Source organism: Brachycentrus maculatus, unplaced genomic scaffold (genome assembly GCF_059751285.1).
Source record: "Brachycentrus maculatus isolate JH-2025_06_01 unplaced genomic scaffold, ASM5975128v1 h1tg001334l, whole genome shotgun sequence".
Taxonomy (NCBI): domain Eukaryota; kingdom Metazoa; phylum Arthropoda; class Insecta; order Trichoptera; family Brachycentridae; genus Brachycentrus; species Brachycentrus maculatus.
Genome location: NW_028281995.1, coordinates 29093 through 52266, shown reverse-complemented (window position 1 = coordinate 52266; position 23174 = coordinate 29093). Strand labels below are relative to the sequence as shown.

The window sequence follows — 23174 nt, the reverse complement described above, 5'->3', positions numbered from 1 at the left end:
AACCGTTAAACGAATATTTGAGGCTGATGCAGTTGGAAATAGGACCAGAAGAAGACTGAGGAAGTCTTCAAGTCATGTAAGGAAGCGTGTATGAGGAGATGCATGAATATGGAAGAGGCAAATATTGTTTACAAAGACAAAGCAAGAGGTGAAGCGTTCTATTCTCTCTGCCTACCCCTGCGGAGAAGTGGTGTGTTGTGTGTGTATGTATATGTATGTATATTTATATAAAATAACAATTGTGAATTTTCGTAACTGAAATTGTACAAATAACAAATATCTGTTTTGTGTAATTGTAAATGCAAATGTATTTATGTAACTGTTCTGTAAAACTTCCAAATAAATATGGACATTAAAGAAAACATACACGTATATACACATATAATACATACAATTCATGTATGTAATTATATATGTATATGGTTCAGAGTATGTATACTTGGCCTTTTTAGACGTTAACATACAAAATGATCATATTTTTAACTTAAATCCTTTTTTTCCACATTTTCAAACGTTAAAAAAATAAAACCGATTCCTACCTGCACCCTGACTTCAGGCAGATTCACCTTCATGGCCAGCTCCTCCCTCGAGTAGACGTCAGGATAGTGACTCTTCTCGAAGGCTCTCTCCAGTTCGTGGAGCTGGTAGGTCGTGAAGGTGGTCCTGTTTCTCCTGTGCTTCTTCTTCGAGTCCTGGCCGCTGCCGCCTCCTGCGGCCGGGGTCGGTGGCGACCCGCCGTCCGAACTGTCGTCTCTCGCGTCACCGTCGGCGCTGTGACATGAACCTTCGCCTGAAAATAGTTTCAGACTTTCAGGTTTTCAAATCGTCATTTTTTTCAGAGTTCAAACATTACATTTATCAAATCAACAAGGCTGCAGCTATATCCGGATACCTCGAAAACTCATGGTCTTCAACCCCTGCCTTGATGTGTATATAACATAGACTTTTTTTAATTTATTTAATACAGTTTCATTTTTAAGTACAACATAATACAAGTCATAAACATTTATACATATGGCAAACTTATAGTTTTAGATTTGCTGTGCCTCTCCAAAAAGAAACTGAGCTCTTGTGCTTGGAGAGAGACTTACACTCGAGGTTTAATGTTTTATATAACTAATGGTATAATAGTGTTCTTTATATTTTTTCTAGATTTATATGTACTCGTAATGGTCATTCATTTTTATATCTTCTATTTTTTTAATTTCTTCAGGGAGTTAATTGAATTTAATTCCCAAACATTTGAAGTTTTGTTGAAATTGTTTAGTATTACATTTTGGTGTTGAAAAATCATTTAAGAATCTCGAAGATAAACTTTTTTTTTAAATTCATCTATTTGTTACCCTTCAGTAATTGAAATTTTTTGTTCAATAGACTTTTTTATTATTATCATTTATTTTTGTCATTTATTTATTTATTGATTTGGCTTTTATTTTTTTAAATAACTAACAATTTAACTTTTAATTGTTAAATCAAACACAGATTTTTTGAGTCCACTAAGTTGAATTTTATGTTAAAAAAACACATACAAATTAATGCTGTGACAAGTGTTTTATAAACATAGAATTTTGTCTAGCCTCACACCAGTCTGATGATGTCGGTTACGACGAAACCCGATCGCTGGCCAAATAAAATTCATGTAGAAAAAATAAAATTCATGTTGAGGGTTAAATAATGTTTATGAGACCCAAAATGTATAATAATGATATTAAAAACCCTTATCCGCACCCCAATGGTGCATAGGGCACTGCTTCATATAAACGCAGTGTTATCACGATCATTTACACATGAAGGAAAGGTGATCAGCCCTCCGCTTCAGGTACCAGTCCAGGGTAGTATTGAATAAATATAACAGTAAAAAAATCACTTATATTTATTTGAACCCCCCTGGGAATCGAACCCGGGACTTCCAGAACGGTAGCCGAGCGTGCTCACCATTACACTACGGAGGCGGTCAAAAATGTATAAATACATAAAATAAATAGGATATTGAATATCAATTCCAACCTCTAACCTAATTAACGATACATTTTTACACACTCGCCCAACGTTTGCTACGCGTAAAATTTAATTTTTGTAACTTTTATTAATTTATAATCATAATTCACCCCCTACTCCTGCTCAAAACTACCCCTAAGATTTAAGGCTCGATAAGGGAAAGTTACGCCGACGTTTGTAAGCGTTTCTTGCTTATTATTTATGTAAATTGTTGTAATTTCTGAATTAAGTTTTCAGGAGGTTTCAGTATCTCAAATTAAATTACGTTGGGGTGGATAGCTTGTAATAATGGCCTCTTAATCACTGAAATTCATAAATATAGTCTAATTTCGTATTGTATATGAGTTTTGCGTTGCAATTTGATTCAAACATTCGGCAATGAGTGTGCTAATGACACATGGTATATTTTTTAATATTTATTTCATAATATAAACTAGTGGGTACATCTGAAATGGATCGTATTATTTGGCTATTCGTATTTCAGAAACGATTTTATTTCAAATAGTTTTTTTTCTTTTTAAAACTAATTTGTACAAAATATATTATATTACATGTTGTAAACTTCATGATAAGAATAATTTAACTGATTTTTCACTCTAATATTTATTCGATATTATCCTGGACTGGTACCAGAAGCGAAGGGTTGAAAACCTTTCTTTAATGTGTTTACGACCAAGATAATATTGCGTTCATATGATGCAGTACCCTATGCACCCTCGTGTGCTGATAAGAGTTCGAAGAAGATCCTTTAAGAATTATTATTAATCAAAACCTAAAATATGGTGGTGTCAAAAGTTTGCTTATATAAAAGGGCATTCATGACTAGATGTATGGATGTGAGTTAAGCTAGGAGTGTATGTCAGGACAGTGTGGGGTTCCATCCTCTTTGCCTACCCCTGCGGGGAAATGGCGTGATGAAAGCAGTCGCAAAAAAAGTTTAAGGGCCTCTGGTAGTCACTAAAATAAAATCAACGGTGTTTCATTATCACATATACCTTCCAACACTGATGTACATTATATTATTTTTTATCTTACCAAAAGATGTCTCTAGTGAAAATTCTAGTGATTCAAGTACAATGTTCTGAAATTCACGAGTTTCGTTATAATCACATACGAGTATGTATATGGTACCTTCTAACATTGATACACATATATCATATCGCAGAACAAATAATGCTACACTCATATCGATAAATTCCACCCCTAACCCTATGGCCACTTTAAATATAACCTGGAAATGATTTAAGGGCTTTGCGCCGGGTAAAACACATAAAATAGTACACAATGAAACGTTAGATGTAGATCTCGCTGATAGCGCTGGGGAAAATTAATTTCCCATACTCGTAACCCTTAATTACGCAGTTACAAAGAACGTCTTTCTTTGCTAAGGGGGATGTAAATCAAAGTATACGGGAAGGGTTGAAAATACTGCCCGATTATTTTATGTATTTTAGCATTCAAAATGTATTTACAACATTTTGAGTGTGTCCAAATACTTGTCCACAAAATCTGAATTATCTCTAATTAGAGAAGTTATTTTCATATTATATGAAAATATTTATATTAATATTGATATGAAAATAACTCTTGTTTACCATATGAATGGTTCTCTTATCTCTGGCGCTCGCTAACCTCTGCCTACCCCTGCGAGAAGTAGCGTCATGGTTATTTAGTTACATATTTTGTTTTAAATTTGAATTTATTTATTTTTTTGTCACCCTTATCCGCACCCAATGGTGCATAGGGCACTGCATCGTATTGATGTCGTATTTTCTTGATCGTACTTACATGAATGCAATTTAAGGTGATCACTCCTGCGCTTTAGGAACCAGTCCATATAATATTTAATAAATATTAGAGTGTAATGGTCAGCAGGCTCGGCTACCGTTCAGGAAGTCCCGGGTTCGATTCCCAGGGAGGAATCAAATAAATGTAAGTGATATTTTCACTCTTAGATTTATTCAATATTACCCTGGACTGGTACCTGAAGCAGAGGGCTGATCAACTTTTCCTTCATGTGTTAAATATCAAGGTAACACTGCGTTTATATGATGCAGTGCCCTATGCACCATTGGGTGCGGATAAGGGTTTGAATGAAGGAAAAAAATGAACGAAGGAAATATTAGAGTGTCCCCCCTCTTCTGGAAATCGAACTCGGGACCTCCAGCGCGATAGCTAAACACACTAACTATTACACCACGGAGGTGGACTGTCATTTGATGGAATAATAAAGGATATATTAATAATTAAAGGAGCAGAAGAAGACCGAGAAAAACGTGACACGATCAGGTATGCCAAATACTTGAAAAGTGGTCAGGTTAGGAGTCGTAACAATCGGCGGGTATGTATGAGGAGATGCATGAACGTGGAAGAGGCGAAGAATGTTTGCAAAGATTGAGTGGTGTGGCGTTCTATTCTCTCTGCCCACCCCTGCGGGTAAGCGGCGTGATGGTTAGTTAGTTAGTTAGTTATATTAATAAAATAACAAATGATATAATTATGAACTGGTGAGATCGGTGGTCGAAAATAAAAGCTTTTAAAAATTTTAAATCAACAAAAAAATATGTTTAAAATCCTTTCATCCTCGTCATCCAACATCCATTATCCAAATCAAATCTAGGGATCAGTTAATCCCAAATAGCCTTTGTCTTCCCCTTGTTAAAATTCAATAAAATATATATAGATTGATATGTTAGGCTATGAAAAAATGTTGGGATAAGTAAATGAAATTAGTTTCACAAAAAAGAGAATGAATTGCTTTTTCTCTTAAAAGCTCTTCGTAAGAAGGAAGGCCTCTTAAAATGATGAAGCAGATAGTAATTTGGCAGCGTTTCTCAATCTGTGGAGTATTATATTATTTTTAACACAAAAAAATATTAAATAATATGTACAACATTTTGAGAGTGTCCAAATACTTGTTTACAAAATCTGAATTATCTCCAATTTCAGGAGTTATTTTCATATTATTATTTTTTTAACATCTCATCAAAGATGAAGAAGAATATGGAAGTCTGGGCATTTACGGGGCTGACGAAAATTAAAATTGGCTAAATTGGTTCATATATATAGAACATCAAAGAATTTGAGTAGTGTGGTTGTCAATAATGGGTAGAATTGGTGAATGTTACACTTGTGTAAAGTGATCACTTAAACCAGCCTATGACGGTCGTCAGCCCCGTAAATGCCCAGACTTCCATATTCTTCTTCATCTTTGATGAGAGGTTAAAAAATAATATAAATAATATTTGTTTAAATTTAAGCATGGGTAAGATATCACTAAGGCCAGCTAATGCAAAATCCAACGTCTTTTTAATACCCAAAATACTCCGTTTTGAATGGCTATTGCTTTTTATTGACATTTTTGTTTAATTTTATTTATGATTTCGTTAGTCGATATTAACTAGGCGAAATTATTTCAATTCAGTACCCAATGCACTATTGGATACAAACCACGAATTAGTAGGTAAGGTTAGGTTAGATTAGGTAAGACTTGTTTCATTTTATTTATTATTTAGTGTCATATTATCATAAATATGGCAAAATTATTATCAAATAGTGCCCTGTGCACCATTCGATTCGTAAAACGATATTTTTTTTTAAATAAATGTTTGTGTTTTTATTATTTACAAAAATATTGCAGGAAAACGTCGTGAAAATAATAATCTTTCAAGTTCATACTATTTCTGTGAGCCATAGCGGCTCATTATTAGAAATAGGTATCAAATTGTGGAAGAATGAGTTCGAACCGAGAAACTCTGACTCAAGTGTCTGTGACACTAACCACGGGACCACAACCCGACACGAAGATTAAGTTAGGTTCGTTTTTTTTTCGTTTCATCGAAAAGTTTGATTGGAATAATGAAAATCAATATCACATTTTTAGCGTTTAGTTACCAATTTTTTAAACGTAATTATTTATTATTTCTTTGAGAAAAAATAACTTTTTCTCAATGAAATTTGAATGTTATTTTTTGTAAAATAATAATTATTTAATAAGTTTTTGAGTTAACTTTTTATGTGCAATCGTCGTCGGATATATTTTTTGAAAAGTCGTCAAATAAAAAAAAAACAGTTTGAGAATCTTATGATGCCGAAATTTTAAGTACCTACCTATTATAGTTACCCAATTTATATCTTGTATATATAAGCCACTTAGGATACAAAAACTCTAAACACCGTCTGCAATAATAAAAACATTAGTCATCTGTTTTCCATTTATTCCTCTCGTTAAATCCAGTTCTATTTTATTTATTTTATACACACACAACTATTTTACTAACCTACAATTACGGAATGCGATTAAATTAGCTCTCGAAAGTGCACCGATTATACGTGACGTCATTAAATCAATGATTAAATATGATGGTCTACTATTTGGTGATATACGAAGACTTAGGTTTGCTTAAGAATGATAATGATTCTTTACAACATTTTGAGTGTGTCCAAATACTTGTTCACAAAATCTGGATTATCTCCAATTACAGGAGTTATTTTCCTGTAATTGGAGATAATCCAGATTTTGTGAACAAGTATTTGGACACACTCAAAATGTTGTAAATAAATTATCTGGTCAAATTATAAGCTTAATAATAAAAATGAAAATGGTATTTTCTGGCGTTTCTCATGTGTGTGATTATAATCCAGGATTCGGATCTCACATACTAATATAAGAGTTTCTGCTTAGTGAAAAGCTTCTTTACATCTCACCAATAGATGTCTCTAGTGAAGTTCTAGTGATTCATGAACAAGGTTTCTAAATTGGTTCATATATATAGAACTTCCAAGAATTTGAGTAGTGTGGTTGTCAATATTGGGTAGAATTGGTGAATGTTACACGTGTGTAAAGTGATCACTTAAACCAGCCTATGACGGTCGTAAGCCCCGTAAATGCCCAGACTTTCATATTCTTCTTCATTTTTGATGAGATGTCAAAAAATAATATGATAATGATTCTGTTTGCAGTTCAAAATGTATGTTTCTCTGCAGCGTTTTTAAGAAATTGATCTTTAAAACGATAAATGAATATTTGTGCAGACTCGAAAGAACATAAAAACAAACAATATTTAAAGAATTATAATCCCTCAATATTTTTTAAATGTTTTCCGCAGATACTTTGTGGCACATTTTATAAACTTTATAAAATTAATTAACTTTGTTTTGACCACTTGTTTATTAATACAATTTAACCAACCGGTTTCGGCAAGAATCTTGTCATCATCAGGGTATATTTAATTCTAAAACATTAAAAAAACTCTCACTTAAACTTCCACACACTCCGCAAAAAAACCTAGATTTTTTACGGATTTTTTAATTTAACTTTTTTGCTAAAAATAAATTTTGTACAATTTATTTTATTTTGTTTATCTTAAAGACGTTTCTGCATCAATAAAGTCATGTCCCTTTACCTTTGAATAAAGAAAGATTAAAAAATATATAAATAAATAAATTTACTTGATTGGTAATTAATTAAAAATTAATGTAGTATAATTTGTAGCGAACGGAAGAGAACTGTTGGTAATGTATTGACCATAAATTATATTAACAGCATTAATAGTAATTAATTCATATTTGATTAGCATGGATCATAATTAAAGTAACGTTTTATTAAGTGGTTATTTTACAGGTCCGAATTAGGAGAGACAATTTAAATAATAATAAAAAATTACAATATTATAATTATTTACTATGTCAGATATTAAATTATTTACCCACGGATGATAATTCAATATATTCGGTGCATCAAACGAAGTATAAATACAAATTTCTCGACTCGTGGCAACAATCAGCCATACTTCCAAATCTATCGAAAATTATACCCATAATAATAATCAAATTTAATTTGACCATAGGAACTTTGATTATTATGCTATAAAGTTGTACAACCTGCTTCCAGTATCCATAAAGTCATTAAAAATAGAATCTAAGAGGTATATTAAAAACGAATTCTTATAAAAGAGCTATTCTCAAACGGATAATGGAAAAAAGTAGATCTTTTTTTTTAATAAATTTTTAAACAGTTAAAAAAATTACAATAAAATTCATTATCTACACGTATCTACTTTTAACATATATATATTTCAAAAAAAAGACTAAGCTCTTGTGCTTGGAGAGGGACTTACACTCAAAATTTATTAAATTTACTTAATTAAGGATATAATATAGTCTTTTTTCTTTGTATTAATGAAATTAACTACAAACAAACAAAAAAAACACAATAAATGTTTTTTCATGTAGTTAATCTTTTGTTTGTTTTTTTTTTGTTGGTACTTTTATTTTTTTTTATGTCCATAGAGAGGTATTGATAATATTTCAAAACATTATAATTGTTTTTCTAAAATCATTTTGGAATCTTAGTGATGTGTTTTTTGAATGTTTCAAATGAATATCATTTTTTAATAGTTAAATAAATAAAAAAATATGCATTAGGAACTTTGAGTTTTTGAATACAAAAAGGGGTGAAAGGGTTTTTTTTCGTGTTTACCGAGAGTAAGTTAGTATTGAACTAGGATTTTACAATTTTATATCTTAATTCGCCTTTGTAAGTTAATAAGTTATAGGTCGTATCATATAGCCATATCATATTTTAGATTATATCCAATCAGGAGTTATTTTTAAAAGGTACTACACACACACACACATACACACACACATACACACACTCACCCCAGCCAACACAACTTTCATAAGAATAGCATGATCGGAGGATTTTTTTAATTGGCCATAGTTTTGTTAATTAATGTTGTGTAATATATTGTTTTGTAGTGGCTGTAAAAATCCCAAATAAATGAAAATTAAAATTAAAATATAATAAAATAAAATAAATGCCCAGACTTCCATATTCTTCTTCATCTAATTTAAGATGTCGAAAAAATGTCACAAAAACTTTCTTCGTGTCTGAATCTGGCCCTGCTATTGATGTTGTGGTATCCTGTCTAATTCGACACGTTTTGTTCGAGGAGTGGAGCTTTTTATTATTATTATATATCTTAGACACGTATAAGTATGTCTGAATGTATCTTATCGTGATTATCGCAGCACTAATAAGAACATTACGACTTGAGTGATTAATATGAATTTGACAGGCGTTTTCAACTTGAATCGGAATTAAATTCAACTTATTAATTAAATAAACAGTATTATTCTCTTCTGACAGGTAGGTAATAAGACCAGATTTTCTTATTATAATTCGTAATTAAATGCGATTTAAATGTAATAGACTCACAGTGTTTTGAGAGATTCATTAAAAGATTTGGGACGTTCATTGTCTTGAATCGTATTTTCTAAAATTCTAAGCGGACAAAAACATACTGTGTGACTTTTTTATATGTATCGTATATTTTTTGCAATAAATTATCATTGCGTATAATTAATAAACAGGAGTATATCTGGCAAGAGTCTAGTCGAGATAAAAAAAAATCGTCAATTTTCAGTTGTGCATATTTTCGTAATGCCCAGAAAATGTACTGTATCCCAGCAAAAGCGGCATATTTTTAACTTAATATTTACCCGCTACAGGGCAAAAAGTGTTGTTTTCGCATTTTGAAGAAAAGGTATTGTTTAATAATTTTTTCATAAATACTAAAAAAATTTCAAATGGAGAAAAAACATTCAGATTTTACCTTAAAAGATCTGTTGCACAGTAAAAAGTTCAATAAGTGGCTTGATATTAATTTTTAATACTTACATTTTATTATATTTTTAAACTTTAAAACGACCTGAAAAACCAAGTTTTTTGATTATATGACGTTGTTGAAAGGAAAAAGCGATATGTTATATAATATATTCAAGTATATTGGCCTTCCCTGCATCAATAAAGACGTAAAGTTATTTCGGATCATTAATCTGACGGCTGATTAGGGTAGGCCTATACTAAAGACACCTCTTGGATCTTAACTTAGTGTTTTTAGCTTGCTTTATTTATACCACAATCCTGTGTACTGCGCTTCATCGTCCGAGCAGATCCAATCTTCAGGCCGCGTACTGCCGGCCGACACGACTACTGGGCACTGATCAATCTGTCGATATAACATAATGGGTCGCTGGTACCACATGAAGCGATTTGGGTGAGATGATAACATGATATTGTGAAAAGGCTCGAGATATGTTCGCTTTTGTTCATATGATATTTACATCCATGATATAATATAATATATTATAATATTCTCCACCTTCGTAGTGTAGTGATCAGCGACTTTGGCTACAAGATAACACTGCGTCTCAACGATGTTATTGCACCATTGGGTATGAATAAGGTTTTAAAAGACTCTATATATATATATATATATATATATATATATATATATATATATATATATATATATATATATATATATATATATATATATATATATATATATATATATATATATATATATATATATATATATATATATATATATATATATATATATATATATATATATATATATATATATATATATATATATATATATATATATATATATATATATATATATATATATATATATATATATATATATATATATATATATTTATACATATCCGATTTTTATTTTTCGTTATTATGTTTTTTTTAATATTTTTTTTTCTCTTATAAGAAACATACAATCAGTGTTATATATTATATTTAAAAATATATACATTTCTACTTATTGGCTACGACATAGGTATTACAAAAAAAAACATTTATTTAGTCGGCAGTCAGCTATGTCAATCCATTTAAAAAAAATTGGTAAATACCACTTTATTTTAAAATTTATAGTGACCCGTGATTCTATGCTGGAAAACAGAATTTAAGAAATGTTATATTTAAGTAAAACTTAAAAATTACCCTAAAAATCTAGGATCATGACATACTTAATAAAAGTATGCTTAAAAATATTATATTATATCCACAAATTTGGTATAAACATATTTTTTTCGTCACAGTTATTTATATTGTCCTTGCCAGACGAAAAAGCTTTCATTAAAATTAATATTTATAAAATATATATATTTCCTTATTTAATGAATGAAATATAATAATTAAAGAAAACACTTTGTTTTTTACCACTTGAGTTTTATTAAAGACTACATGTTTCAGAAGTTAAACTTCCATCATTCAGGTCTGTATAATAACACCTATTATATTATTATGTATAGTTATTATACAGACCTGAATGATGGAAGTTTAACTTCTGAAACATGTAGTCTTTAACAAAACTCAAGTGGTAAAAAACAAAGTGTTTTCTTTAATTATTCTAACATGTCTTACCACAAAGTTAATGCCGAAACAATAAATAAGATGAAATATAATGTACACTATAAAAAAACTAAACAATAAAAATCTTTCGCACCGCATGAAAATGTATATTCCCCAGTAATATTTTTTTTAATGTACAACATATGATACTATCAACAATAAAAAAAGAACAAAAAAGTCCCTGTCCAAGCACAAGAGCTTAGTGTCTTTTTTTGGAAAGGCTCAGCGCATCTAAAATTTCGAAACTGTATTAAGTATGTTATATAATTTGTATTAAATAGTATAAAAACATGTAACTATATTAAATAAATAATAAAAAAAGTCGAAATAATCAAGTAAATATGTCACTCGCTCCTTTCAAGAACGTCATAAATAAAAATCATCAATTTTCAGTTGTGCATGTTTTCAAAATGCCCAGAAAATATACTACATATATCCCAGCATAAGCGACATATTTTAAACTTAATACTTACCCGCTACAGGGCACAAAGTGTTGTTTTTGCATTTTTGAAGAAAAAGTTTTGTTAAATTATTTTTTTAAATATACTAAATATTTTTCAAATGAGAAAAACATTCGGGTTTTACCTAAAAAGATCTGTGCACAGTAAAAAGTTCAAAAAATGGCTTGATATTTATTTTTAATAATATACATTGTATTTATTTTTTAACTTTAAAAATCATCTCCTGAAAAATCAAGTTTTTAGATTTGTGACGTTGTTGAAAGGAGTGAGCGATATGTGTGTATTTGTGTAGCGTAGATAAAAACACGAGTGTATTCAAATGATATGCTGTTTTAAAATTGCAAAGAATTAATATTGTTAGCAAACGAATACTAAAAAAATCCTACCTTACATTAGTTTCATATTATTTTTTGACATATCATCAAAGATGAAGAAGAATATGGAAGTCTGGGCATTTACGGGGCTTACGACCGTCATAGGCTGGTTTAAGTGATCACTTTACACACGTGTAACATTCACCAATTCTACCCATTATTGACAACCACACTACTCAAATTCTTGGAAGTTCTATATTTAGAAACCTTGTTCATGAATCACTAGAACTTCACTAGAGACATCTATTGGTGAGATGTAAAGAAGCTTTTTATTAAGCAGAAACTCTTATATTAGTATGTGAGATCCGAAAATAATAATCCAGGATTCGGATCTCACATACTAATATAAGAGTTTCTGCTTAATAAAAAGCTTCTTTACATCTCACCAATAGATGTCTCTAGTGAAGTTCTAGTGATTCATGAACAAGGTTTCTAAATTGGTTAATATATATAGAACTTCCAAGAATTTGAGTAGTGTGGTTGTCAATAATGGGTAGAATTGGTGAATGTTACACGTGTGTAAAGTGATCACTTAAACCAGCCTATGACGGTCGTAAGCCCCGTAAATGCCCAGACTTCCATATTCTTCTTCATCTTTGATGATATGTCAAAAAATAATATGAAAATAACTCCTGTAATTGGAGATAATCCAGATTTTGTGAACAAGTATTTGGACACACTCAAAATGTTGTAAATAAATTATCTGGTCAAATTATATGCTTAATAATAAAAATGAAAATGGTATTTTCTGGCGTTTCTCATGTGTGTGATTATAATCCAGGATTCGGATCTCACATACTAATATAAGAGTTTCTGCTTAATAAAAAGCTTCTTTACATCTCACCAATAGATGTCTCTAGTGAAGTTCTAGTGATTCATGAACAAGGTTTCTAAATTGGTTAATATATATAGAACTTCCAAGAATTTGAGTAGTGTGGTTGTCAATAATGGGTAGAATTGGTGAATGTTACACGTGTGTAAAGTGATCACTTAAACCAGCCTATGACGGTCGTAAGCCCCGTAAATGCCCAGACTTCCATATTCTTCTTCATCTTTGATGATATGTCAAAAAATAATATGAAAATAACTCCTGTAATTGGAGATAATCCAGATTTTGTGAACAAGTATTTGGACACACTCAAAATGTTGTAAATAAATTATCTGGTCAAATTATATGCTTAATAATAAAAATGAAAATGGTATTTTCTGGCGTTTCTCATGTGTGTGATTATAATCCAGGATTCGGATCTCACATACTAATATAAGGGTTTCTGCTTAATAAAAAGCTTCTTTACATCTCACCAATAGATGTCTCTAGTGAAGTTCTAGTGATTCATGAACATGGTTTCTAAATTGGTTCATATATATAGAACTTCCAAGAATTTGAGTAGTGTGGTTGTCAATAATGGGTGGAATTGGTGAATGTTACACGTGTGTAAAGTGATCACTTAAACCAGCCTATGACGGTCGTAAGCCCCGTAAATGCCCAGACTTCCATATTCTTCTTCATCTTTGATGATATGTCAAAAAATAATATGAAAATAACTCCTGTAATTGGAGATAATCCAGATTTTGTGTACAAGTATTCGGACACACTCAAAATGTTACATTAGTTTATTAATTAAAATGTAATAAATACATTTTTCTCAAGGCCATGTAGGGTCATACATCTCGAAGTAAAAACTCTCATTACCTACCAATATGGATCTTTGGATCATTAATCTCAGTAAATCCAGAGCTGATGGCGTCACAATAGACCTAATCATTAACTTACTAATTACCTTAACAAAGGACTGATTGACTTAACTTAACTTAAGTGGCGAAAATGATTGATCATTAATTTGACGTTTTGATTGATGCCTTTTTTGGATTTTTTCATTCTTAATCGTCTTAAAATATAATAATTTTATAAATATAATTACTTATAACCCTTATCCACACCCAATGGTGCATAGGGCACTGCATCGAATTGACGCAGTGTTATCTTGATCATTACTTACATGAAGGAAATGTGATCACTCTTGCACTTCAGGCACCAGTCCAGGGTAATATTAAATAAATATTACAGTGTAAAATCACTAATATTTATTTTCACCCCCCCTGGGAATCGAACCCGGGACCTCCAGCACGGTAGCTTAATACGCTGACCATTACACCACGGAGGCGGACAAAAACAAAGAGATAGGAGATAAAAATAATAGTTTTCATAAATTATTAAGAATATATAAAGTAGTTGCTGCATTAATATAGTAGTAGGTAATTTGAAATTAAAACTAACTAACTAACTAACTAACCATCACGCCGCTTCCACGCAGGGGTAGGCAGAGAGAATCTCGCTCTGTCTTTGCAAACATTCTTCGCAAATTATAATAAAAAAATATAATTTAAAATTAATATTTTTTTAATGTTCAAGCACTACCTTCTGATTGTAAACAGCTATATATGGTATCAAAAGTTTTTACTTATGTCACTAGTCTGTTTTTGGTTGGTTGGAAGATATTGTTTTTAAGCAATAAGTCGGCCAATGTAAATATTTGTTTTCTTTACAAAAAGTTTAAAAAAATAAAATAAAAATAAAATATATAAAAAATTCAATTTTTTTGACATCTCAACATAGATGAAGAAGAATATGGAAGTCTGAGCATTTATAGGGCTTACGACCGTCATAGGCTTGATTAAGTGATCACTTTACACACATGTAACATTCACCAATTCTACCCATGATTGACAACCACACTATTCAAATTCTAGAAACATCTTGATGTATTGATTAAGCTTGTAACACAGTGTGTGACAATACCTACCCTACCTTACTAAGTTGTACCAGCTTACCTTAATACCTGCTTCTACCACCTACCCTGGTAAGTAGTACCTATCTTACTTTCCTACCTACCTCTACTGCCTACTCTAATTAATCAACTGTACACGCCATTGCACGTTACTCCCTAACACTATTCACACACTTGTTTGCATTCCGTTGTAGTATTTGTCCTGACGAAGAGACAGATACGTCTAAAAACCGGTAGACCAAAATCTCGGTGAGTGGTTATGTACTAATATTACAAACATTTTAAACAGGCAAAATGTTAATCACAGGTATTTTATTTATTGTTTGGGCATTTACTTTATGATGAGACACGTTAAATGATGACAAGAAACACTTATTTTTATACCACTTGAGTTTATCTATGACTACTAGTTTCGGAACCTAAGCTTCCATCTTCATGTCTGAATAATACCTAGTAATATGAGTTATGATTCAGACCAGAAGATGGAAGCTTAGCTTCCGAAATAAGCAGTCATAAATAAACTCAAGTGGTATAAAACAAGTATTTCCTTAATCATTTTAATCACATGCGAGTTGTTTTTTTTTAATGAAATAATATTTAATTAATAGTAAGACACAGTTAACAGTTTCAACATCACCTATCTCCATTTTTACTAAGAACACTCTCACATATCATTATGTATGGTATGTATAACCAATAAAATCACTTAACCAGTTTGAAATTTCCATTATGAAGCCAGTTAAAAACCTTCAATTACCGAAATCGTGCAAGTCACTGTTGTGTTTTTTTCTTCTTGTTTTCATTATATTCACTCGGTTTATTTTTCAATTACATACTTGAATGATTTTTTATTGATATCTTAACAAAGATGAAGAATAATGTAGAAGCCTGGGCATTTACAGGGCTTACAACCTATCTCAGGTTGGATTAAGTGATCTATTTACACATGTGTAACATTCATCACTCTACCCATGATCAATAACCACACTACTCAACTTTCGGAACTAGTATATATCCTTCAATTGGCACGATCTTTCAAATGTGAGTTCTCGGCACCATTTATGGCTGAGTTAAGTAAGTTTTTTATTCAAAATTAAACTGTCTATGGCATTTTTGAACTAATGCTATAAGAAGACGAAACAATTGTCACAAATTTTATTTTTGTGTGTTTATTTTATAATATAGTAAAATACAATTTAGTAGATTCTTAAAATGGGTGTTTGATTTTGACATTTAATATATAAATTTAAATGGAGTTCTATAAATTAAACGCCATTTCTTAAAAAATATTTAAATATATATTTGGATTTCAAAAAAAATATTTAAAATATATTCGATTTTGCTCTTCATAGACCATTAATTTGAATACCTGCTCACATTTTTTTTTCTTAAGACTACCAAGTGTGTTAGTCGTCAAGTTAGCAAGCCTGCCCGGCGCGCTGTCATAGTCTGTGCGCGCGATGCGTATTAAAGCATTCAGACCAGATTTTCAACACTACTTTGAATCATCAGTACTACTTAAAATATATATATATATATATTTTTAATTATAACTCTTTTTATAAAATAAAATATGAACAGCCAATTTGTTTAGTAAGGCGTCCAATTTGGTTGGTAAAAAAATTTAAAAGGTCAAATTTGACGTTCAAAACCTGTATTACACAAAACAAGCGACGAATGATGAGGAGATTGTCATACTACCGTACCACAAAGTCAACAATGCTTACAAAATACAAACAAATCAGTCTGAAAAGACTGAACGCATACGAAATGACGTATGGAGCTAGTTATGTCTTTGTTTTAATTATGATTAGCTACCCCATTTGGTCGAATGTCAAAACACAAACGATTGACGTCATTACGGGGATGCGTTTCCATCCCTCGTCTGTAACTGTCAACATGAATGGTAGTTTACTGGCGTAATTGAGTTCTCCCTCTGCAAAACGTCAGTGCGCATGTATATTTGTATTAAAATTCATTTCGCCCGTTTGACAGATCATTATTTCGTATTTTGACGCAACTTCCCCCAAGCGACGCCCCGGCCCCGCTACACCCCTGCCCGACGCGAATATCAACTCACAGAGCTGGATTAAGAGGAGGCATAAATTTATTATTAATATATTTTAACTTATAAGCAGAAAAAACGTTGTGATATACGTGTTTTATAGTTTATAGTATATTCAAATACGTACTTCAATGCATTCTGCATTGTACGGTGTTTGAAAATGATATCATCACAATAAATTTTGTATTTACCAAGAAAAGCTTAAATTAAAAATGAAGCTTATTAATTTATTTTATCTTCATGTGCAGAATAAATATGTACATCAGCGGGCTTATTGCAAATAAGCAATATCTCCCAACCAACCTAAATCAGACTGGTGATATTGGTCAAAACGTTTGATACATTATACAGCTGTTTGCAGACAAAAAAAACTCTTCCACATTCATGCATCTTCTCATACATATATGTACATTTATCTATTTTGTATATAAAAAGCATTGTAAACTTTGTAGTATGGCATAGCCAAAAGTGTAGAGTATAAACTATAAATAAATAAAACTGTTATAATTGGTATCTTAAGGGAAGGGTAATTAATTATAACTTAACTATGAGTATTTCAATGTTTTAGAATTAGTAAATTAATACCTGAGGATGACAATGTGCTTGTCGAAACCGTTTGGAAAAAGTGTACCAATAAAAAGTGCTTAATATAAAGTTGTTCTATTGTATAAAAATAAATGTATTATAAGTTTTATTTATTTAATTTAATTTAATTTTATTTTATTTTATTTAAGTTAAAATTTATTTGTTATTTATTATGGATTAGTCTTTAATGACTGCTTTACTTATTTCTATTTTTTCTAGATTATCTAAACGAATTCCAGTTTCACCTATTTAAAGAGTTTATACTCTACCCTTTTGGTAATGCATAAACAGTGCAGTTTGTGTAGTAGTAGGGTGATGTGACTAAATTAAGAAATTCCAAAAATTAGTCTCGCTGCTGCGTTTAACACTGATTGTAGTCGGGTCATTTTATTGTTTGGTAGACCCGTGTGTATACCGTAACAATAATCGACTCAAAATACTTCAAACGTATACATCTATGTATATTTTAACGCCTTCAATCAAAAGTTGCCCAAAAAAAGTAAATATTTTTTACAAACGCGTTTAGATATTGACATGACAGTAATTAGGAATACTATTAATGATTGTTTTAAGCGCTTGTCAGTAATAATGCCTCTCTTTACAAGACTAAAATGAGTTTAATAGCATTCATAAAATTAATGCTAATTAATTAGATTTGAGAAAAAAATGGTTTACAGCATGTATAATGGAAGTCTGGGCATTTAACGGGATCTGACGGTTGTAAGCACCGTAAATACCTTGACTTTCATATTCTTCTTCATCTATGTTGAGATATCAACAAAAATAATGTGTTTTATTTAACAATTTTAATTTATTAAAATTAAACACTTGAATACCGTTTTAATGAGTATATTCAAGTGTTTGATTTTAATAAAATAATCATGTCATTCCACAAAGTTAATGCCGAATCAATAAATAATATAATTTTAATTTAGATTTTACGTTTATTTTTTTCAATCCTATTATGACACGTGTTTTGATGCATTTTACATAATTTTTAAATATCGTACGTGAAGCTAAGTTTAAATTTTATTGTCGTGTTTCTTGAGGCGTTTAAGAACGATGAAAAAATAAAACTAGTAATAAATTTATAATTTACAATATTATAATAACCATATTTATATAATTTATTTAATCAGACACTGGATTATTCACCCTACGGATGAGATTTTAATATTAAAGATGTCTCAACTTGAAATGAAACATCCATCGTTCTTTTTAAATTAATGAAGATGGAAGTCTGAGCATCCCAGGGCTTACGACCTGGCATTAGGCAGGCTTAAGCGATCGCTTTTGATACTTGTGTTACATTCACCATTGTGCCCGTTATTGAACACTATTAATGCTTTTTTTGTATTGTCAAAATAATAACACATTGTTTTTTTCCGTCGGTGGCCTTGCGCGTCGGATATACGGGTATATATATATATATATATATATATATATATATATATATATATATATATATATATATATATATATATATATATATATATATATATATATATATATATATATATATATATATATATATATATATATATATCTATATATATATATATATATATATATATATATATATATATATATATATATATATATATATATATATATATATATATACATATATATATATATATATGTATATATATATATATAAATTAAACCTAGAAATTATACATCAGAGTTTCCAAGTTTCTAGCCCCCTCCACCACAACTTGATTCCTATTTTTAAAAGAAAAGAAGAGGTGTGTAGATTGTGTTTCATTAATTGATTAGGTGGTCAGATTGTGGTAATGTCTATCAGTTTAATTTGGTAAATACCACTATTTGTTAAAATCTACTTGTGCCACGAGTTTCGATGCACTCCGCATCCGCAACGGTGTTTGAAAATGATAAAAATAATGCGGAATGCATCGTATGGAACAAATCGTCGAAACACGTGTCATAATAGATTTGAACTAATCGTAGCAAATACCAAGTAAAACTTAAATTAAAAATGAAAAGTGTTTTTATAATAGATCGGTAGGCTACAAATAAATAAAATTATTGGGAAATTCAAAACTGAGAATTAATTTAAAAAATGATAGATAATTAATTGAAAGACAGGAGGGGTTAAACCCAGGTAAAAAAACCTTACGGTATGTTAAAATTCTTTTTCAAAAATATCCCTGTTCAAATTGCAATAAATAATAGATATTAAAACTGGCAGAATGTTTAATTGAGATTTCACAATTGTGTTATCAATACGGTATACCATACATGTGTTGATTTTTAAAAGGCAGTTTATGAAACGCATGTTACATTAAGCTTAATGTGTTTATTACTCAAGGCTTAATGCGTTAAATTGTCAACTCCATTATTATTTATAGATTAAAATCAAGCTCCGATTTTTACTATCTACTAAACTTTTTTTTTTATAATTAAAAAACACATAAAAAAAACTGTGTCATTTATTTTGCCCTGTTATGGCAATTTAAACTACTGTGCCATAACGAGGAGAAACAACTGTCGCAAATTTCATTTTAATGTGATTTTATATTATAATTTCATTGTGAAAAAATATAATTCGAAAATCAAAATGCTCTCAAAATATCTAACATAAGGCTAACTGCGTTAAAGTGTCAACATTGTGTGTTTAAATTATGAGAGATGTTCTCAAATCATCCCATTACTTAAGGCTTACTGCGTTTATGTGTCAACTCCATTATATGTTCAAATTATGCAAGATGCTCTCAAAATATCTCATTGCAAAAGGCTAACTGCGTAAAACGGTCAACATTGTGTGTTTAAATTATGCGAGATGTTCTCAAATCATCCTATTATTTCAGGCTTACTGCGTTTATGTGTCAACCCATTATATGTTCCAATTACGCCAGATGTTCTCAAAATATCTCATTGCAAAAGGCTAACTGCGTAAAACGGTCAACATTGTGTGTTTAAATTATGCGAGATGTTCTCAAATCATCCTATTACTTAAGGCTTACTGCGTTTATGTGTGAACTCCGTTATATGTTCAAATTATAGAAGACGCTCTCATAACATCTTCTTATATAAAGCTAACGGAGTTATTGTGTCAACATTGTATGTTTAAATTATGCGAAAAGTTCTCAAATCATCACATTACTTAAAGCTTACTGCGTTAAAGTGTCAACTCAATTATTTATATTTCAATATTGTACGTTGGAGTTATTACAGAAGTTCTCAAAACATTCCATTATAATAAGTCTACCTGCGTTAATGTGTCAACTTTGTAAATTGTTTGTATAAATCAATCGAGAAGTTGTCAAAACATTGACTTTTCTAAGGCTATAAGCATTAATATGTCAACTATAGATATTATTTGTCTAAATTTAGCTAAACTTTCTCAGAACATCACATTACAGACGGCTTACTGCGTTAGTGCAACTTCATTGATTTTTCAAATTTTGTGAGATATTCTCAAAACTTTGCATTAAATAAGGCTAACTGCATTAAATTGTCAACTACAATTTTGTCAAAAATTATGCAAGACGTTCTCAAAATATTACATAAGGCTTTCTGCCTAAAACTGTCAACTTCATTATTTGTGTAAGAAAATTTGAAGAAATTTCTCAGTACATATCATTAATTGATTCGGCATTCGCATCAATCCATTTTTTATTGTGGTATGTACCAAGTAAAACTTAAATTAAAAATACATATCGTTACATGTTTTCATTTGAATAATTCAATTCCTTATAACTGCAATTAGTTTGTTAGCTATCAATACAAATTATTAGGTTTTTTAGTATCTATGTATTTAATTGAGATGGCATGACAATTTATATCAATGATCAAACCATCAAGAGAAATCCTCAGAAGAACTTTATCAATGGCAGAGCTGATAAAGTCAAAATAGTGTCACGTCAAATGAAGTTTAAGTGTATGCTACTGATTTCATGGACCAATGTAGTCACCAACGTGAATATGCTCCAAAGATCAAGAGCAAGGAATCAATTGCTGACTGATATCAAGGGCCGGAAGGTATCCTATCTGGGGCATGTGCTGAGAGGAGACAAATACGAACTATTCCACATAATCGTAAAAGGCAAAATAGACGGTTAATAAAGTGTGGGCAGAAGACAGATCTCCTGGCTCCGGAATGTTGAGGCGCTGTTTAGAAATGCCCGAGACAAGGAAAATCACTCTCAATAAATAGTCGACGTCAGAGGGACCTGACATGTCACGCAGAGAAGAGAAGATGATCAAAGATCCAAGATCCAAAACCTCTGGACCTCTGGTACTCACTTAAAAAATCACGAGTTTCGTTATAATCATAAACGAGTATATCTTCCATTGTTACATATATCGCTCACTCAAGAAGCTTTCAAGAACAGCATAAATAAAAAAACTTGAATTTTCAGGAGAACGTTTTTAAAGTTTAAAAATATAATACAATGTATTAAAAAATAAATATCAAGCGACCTACTGAACTTTTTACTGTGCAACAGATCTTTTTGGGTAAAATCTGAAGGTTTTTCCTCCATTTGAAAAATATTAAGTATATTTAAAAAAAAATATTAAACAATACCTTTTCTTCAAAATGCAAAAACTACACTTTCTGCCCTGTAGCGGGTAAATATTCAGTTAAAAGTATGCCTCTTTTGCTGGGATATAGTACATTTTCTGAGCATTCCAAAAACATGCACAACTGAAAATTGACGATTTTTGATTAATGACGTTCTTGAAATGAGTGAGCGATATGTCAAATTGAAGAACAAATAATGCTTCATTCACATCAATAAATTAAACTCCGATTAGAACCATCAAGGCGCTGTTTAGAGCTGCCCAAGACAAGGACAATTGATCTCAATAAATAGTCGACGTCAGGGAAGCTGGACATGACACACGACACGCACAGAATAAGAATAGGAAATGAAGTTTGAAATTGTTTGGATTTTACACTCACCAGCACTTTCTCCTGCTCCAGGCGTCAAAGACCTACTGACACTAACATCTCTCGGGCTTCCGCACTCAAAGTCCTGCAAATCCGGTCTTCTGGCTCCGTTGAGGCCGAGGATGGCGTCGATCGTGTGTCTGGGGCCAGGTATACCGGATGTGACGCCCGTACCCCCGCCGGAACTCATCCGCTTCATCACGTCTAGGCTCATCTGGCCGAGGTGCTGCATCTGCTGTTGAAAGAACATCCTGTGGAAAGCGTCACTTTGCCTCACTGATAGGTTCATCTCTTGAGAATTGGCATTCACGTTTGAGTCGACATTCGACAGGTTTATATCTGAGGATAAGTTCAAAGACGCGGTCGAATTCGGGGTGCTCACTTCAGACCTAGGCGACTCGCACTGTCTATCGAAGCTCTCCATGTTACCACCGTCCATAGCGAACGATCGACCGAAATGTACTGAATCTAAAACTCGGGGGGGTTGTGGATTCGAAAGCCTCCGATGGGAGGAGCTTGCCACCTCCCTCTCTCCGATGGGCGGAGCTTCGGCCAGAATTGCCAGGGTAGGGGTGTAAAAAGTTAGGTGGATTATTGCCTAAATAAGTGGCAATGTTGGCGCTCTGTGCCGACACGGTGATTGGAAACTTTTGTGCGTTTTTCTAAGTGATTTATTCCACATTTGCTCCCTACGGAAAATGTGCGGTGAATGAATAAAAGAATTTCTCTCAGCCTTTATCGAATTGTTTCATTTCTTTGCA

At 31.2% G+C, this 23174-nt stretch overlaps 1 protein-coding gene across 1 annotated transcript; it reads right to left on the bottom strand.

Moving 5' to 3' along the window:
• Positions 1-539: 539 nt before the first annotated feature.
• Positions 540-22852, bottom strand: LOC148299109 (uncharacterized; the record flags this gene model as incomplete). Its single annotated transcript, XM_088276372.1, has 2 exons — positions 22426-22852; positions 540-790 (listed from the first exon to the last, which is right to left on the bottom strand). Coding segments are annotated over exons 1-2 (678 nt in total), but the record flags the coding sequence as incomplete, so codon positions are not given.
• Between the last annotated feature and the right edge of the window lie 322 nt (positions 22853-23174).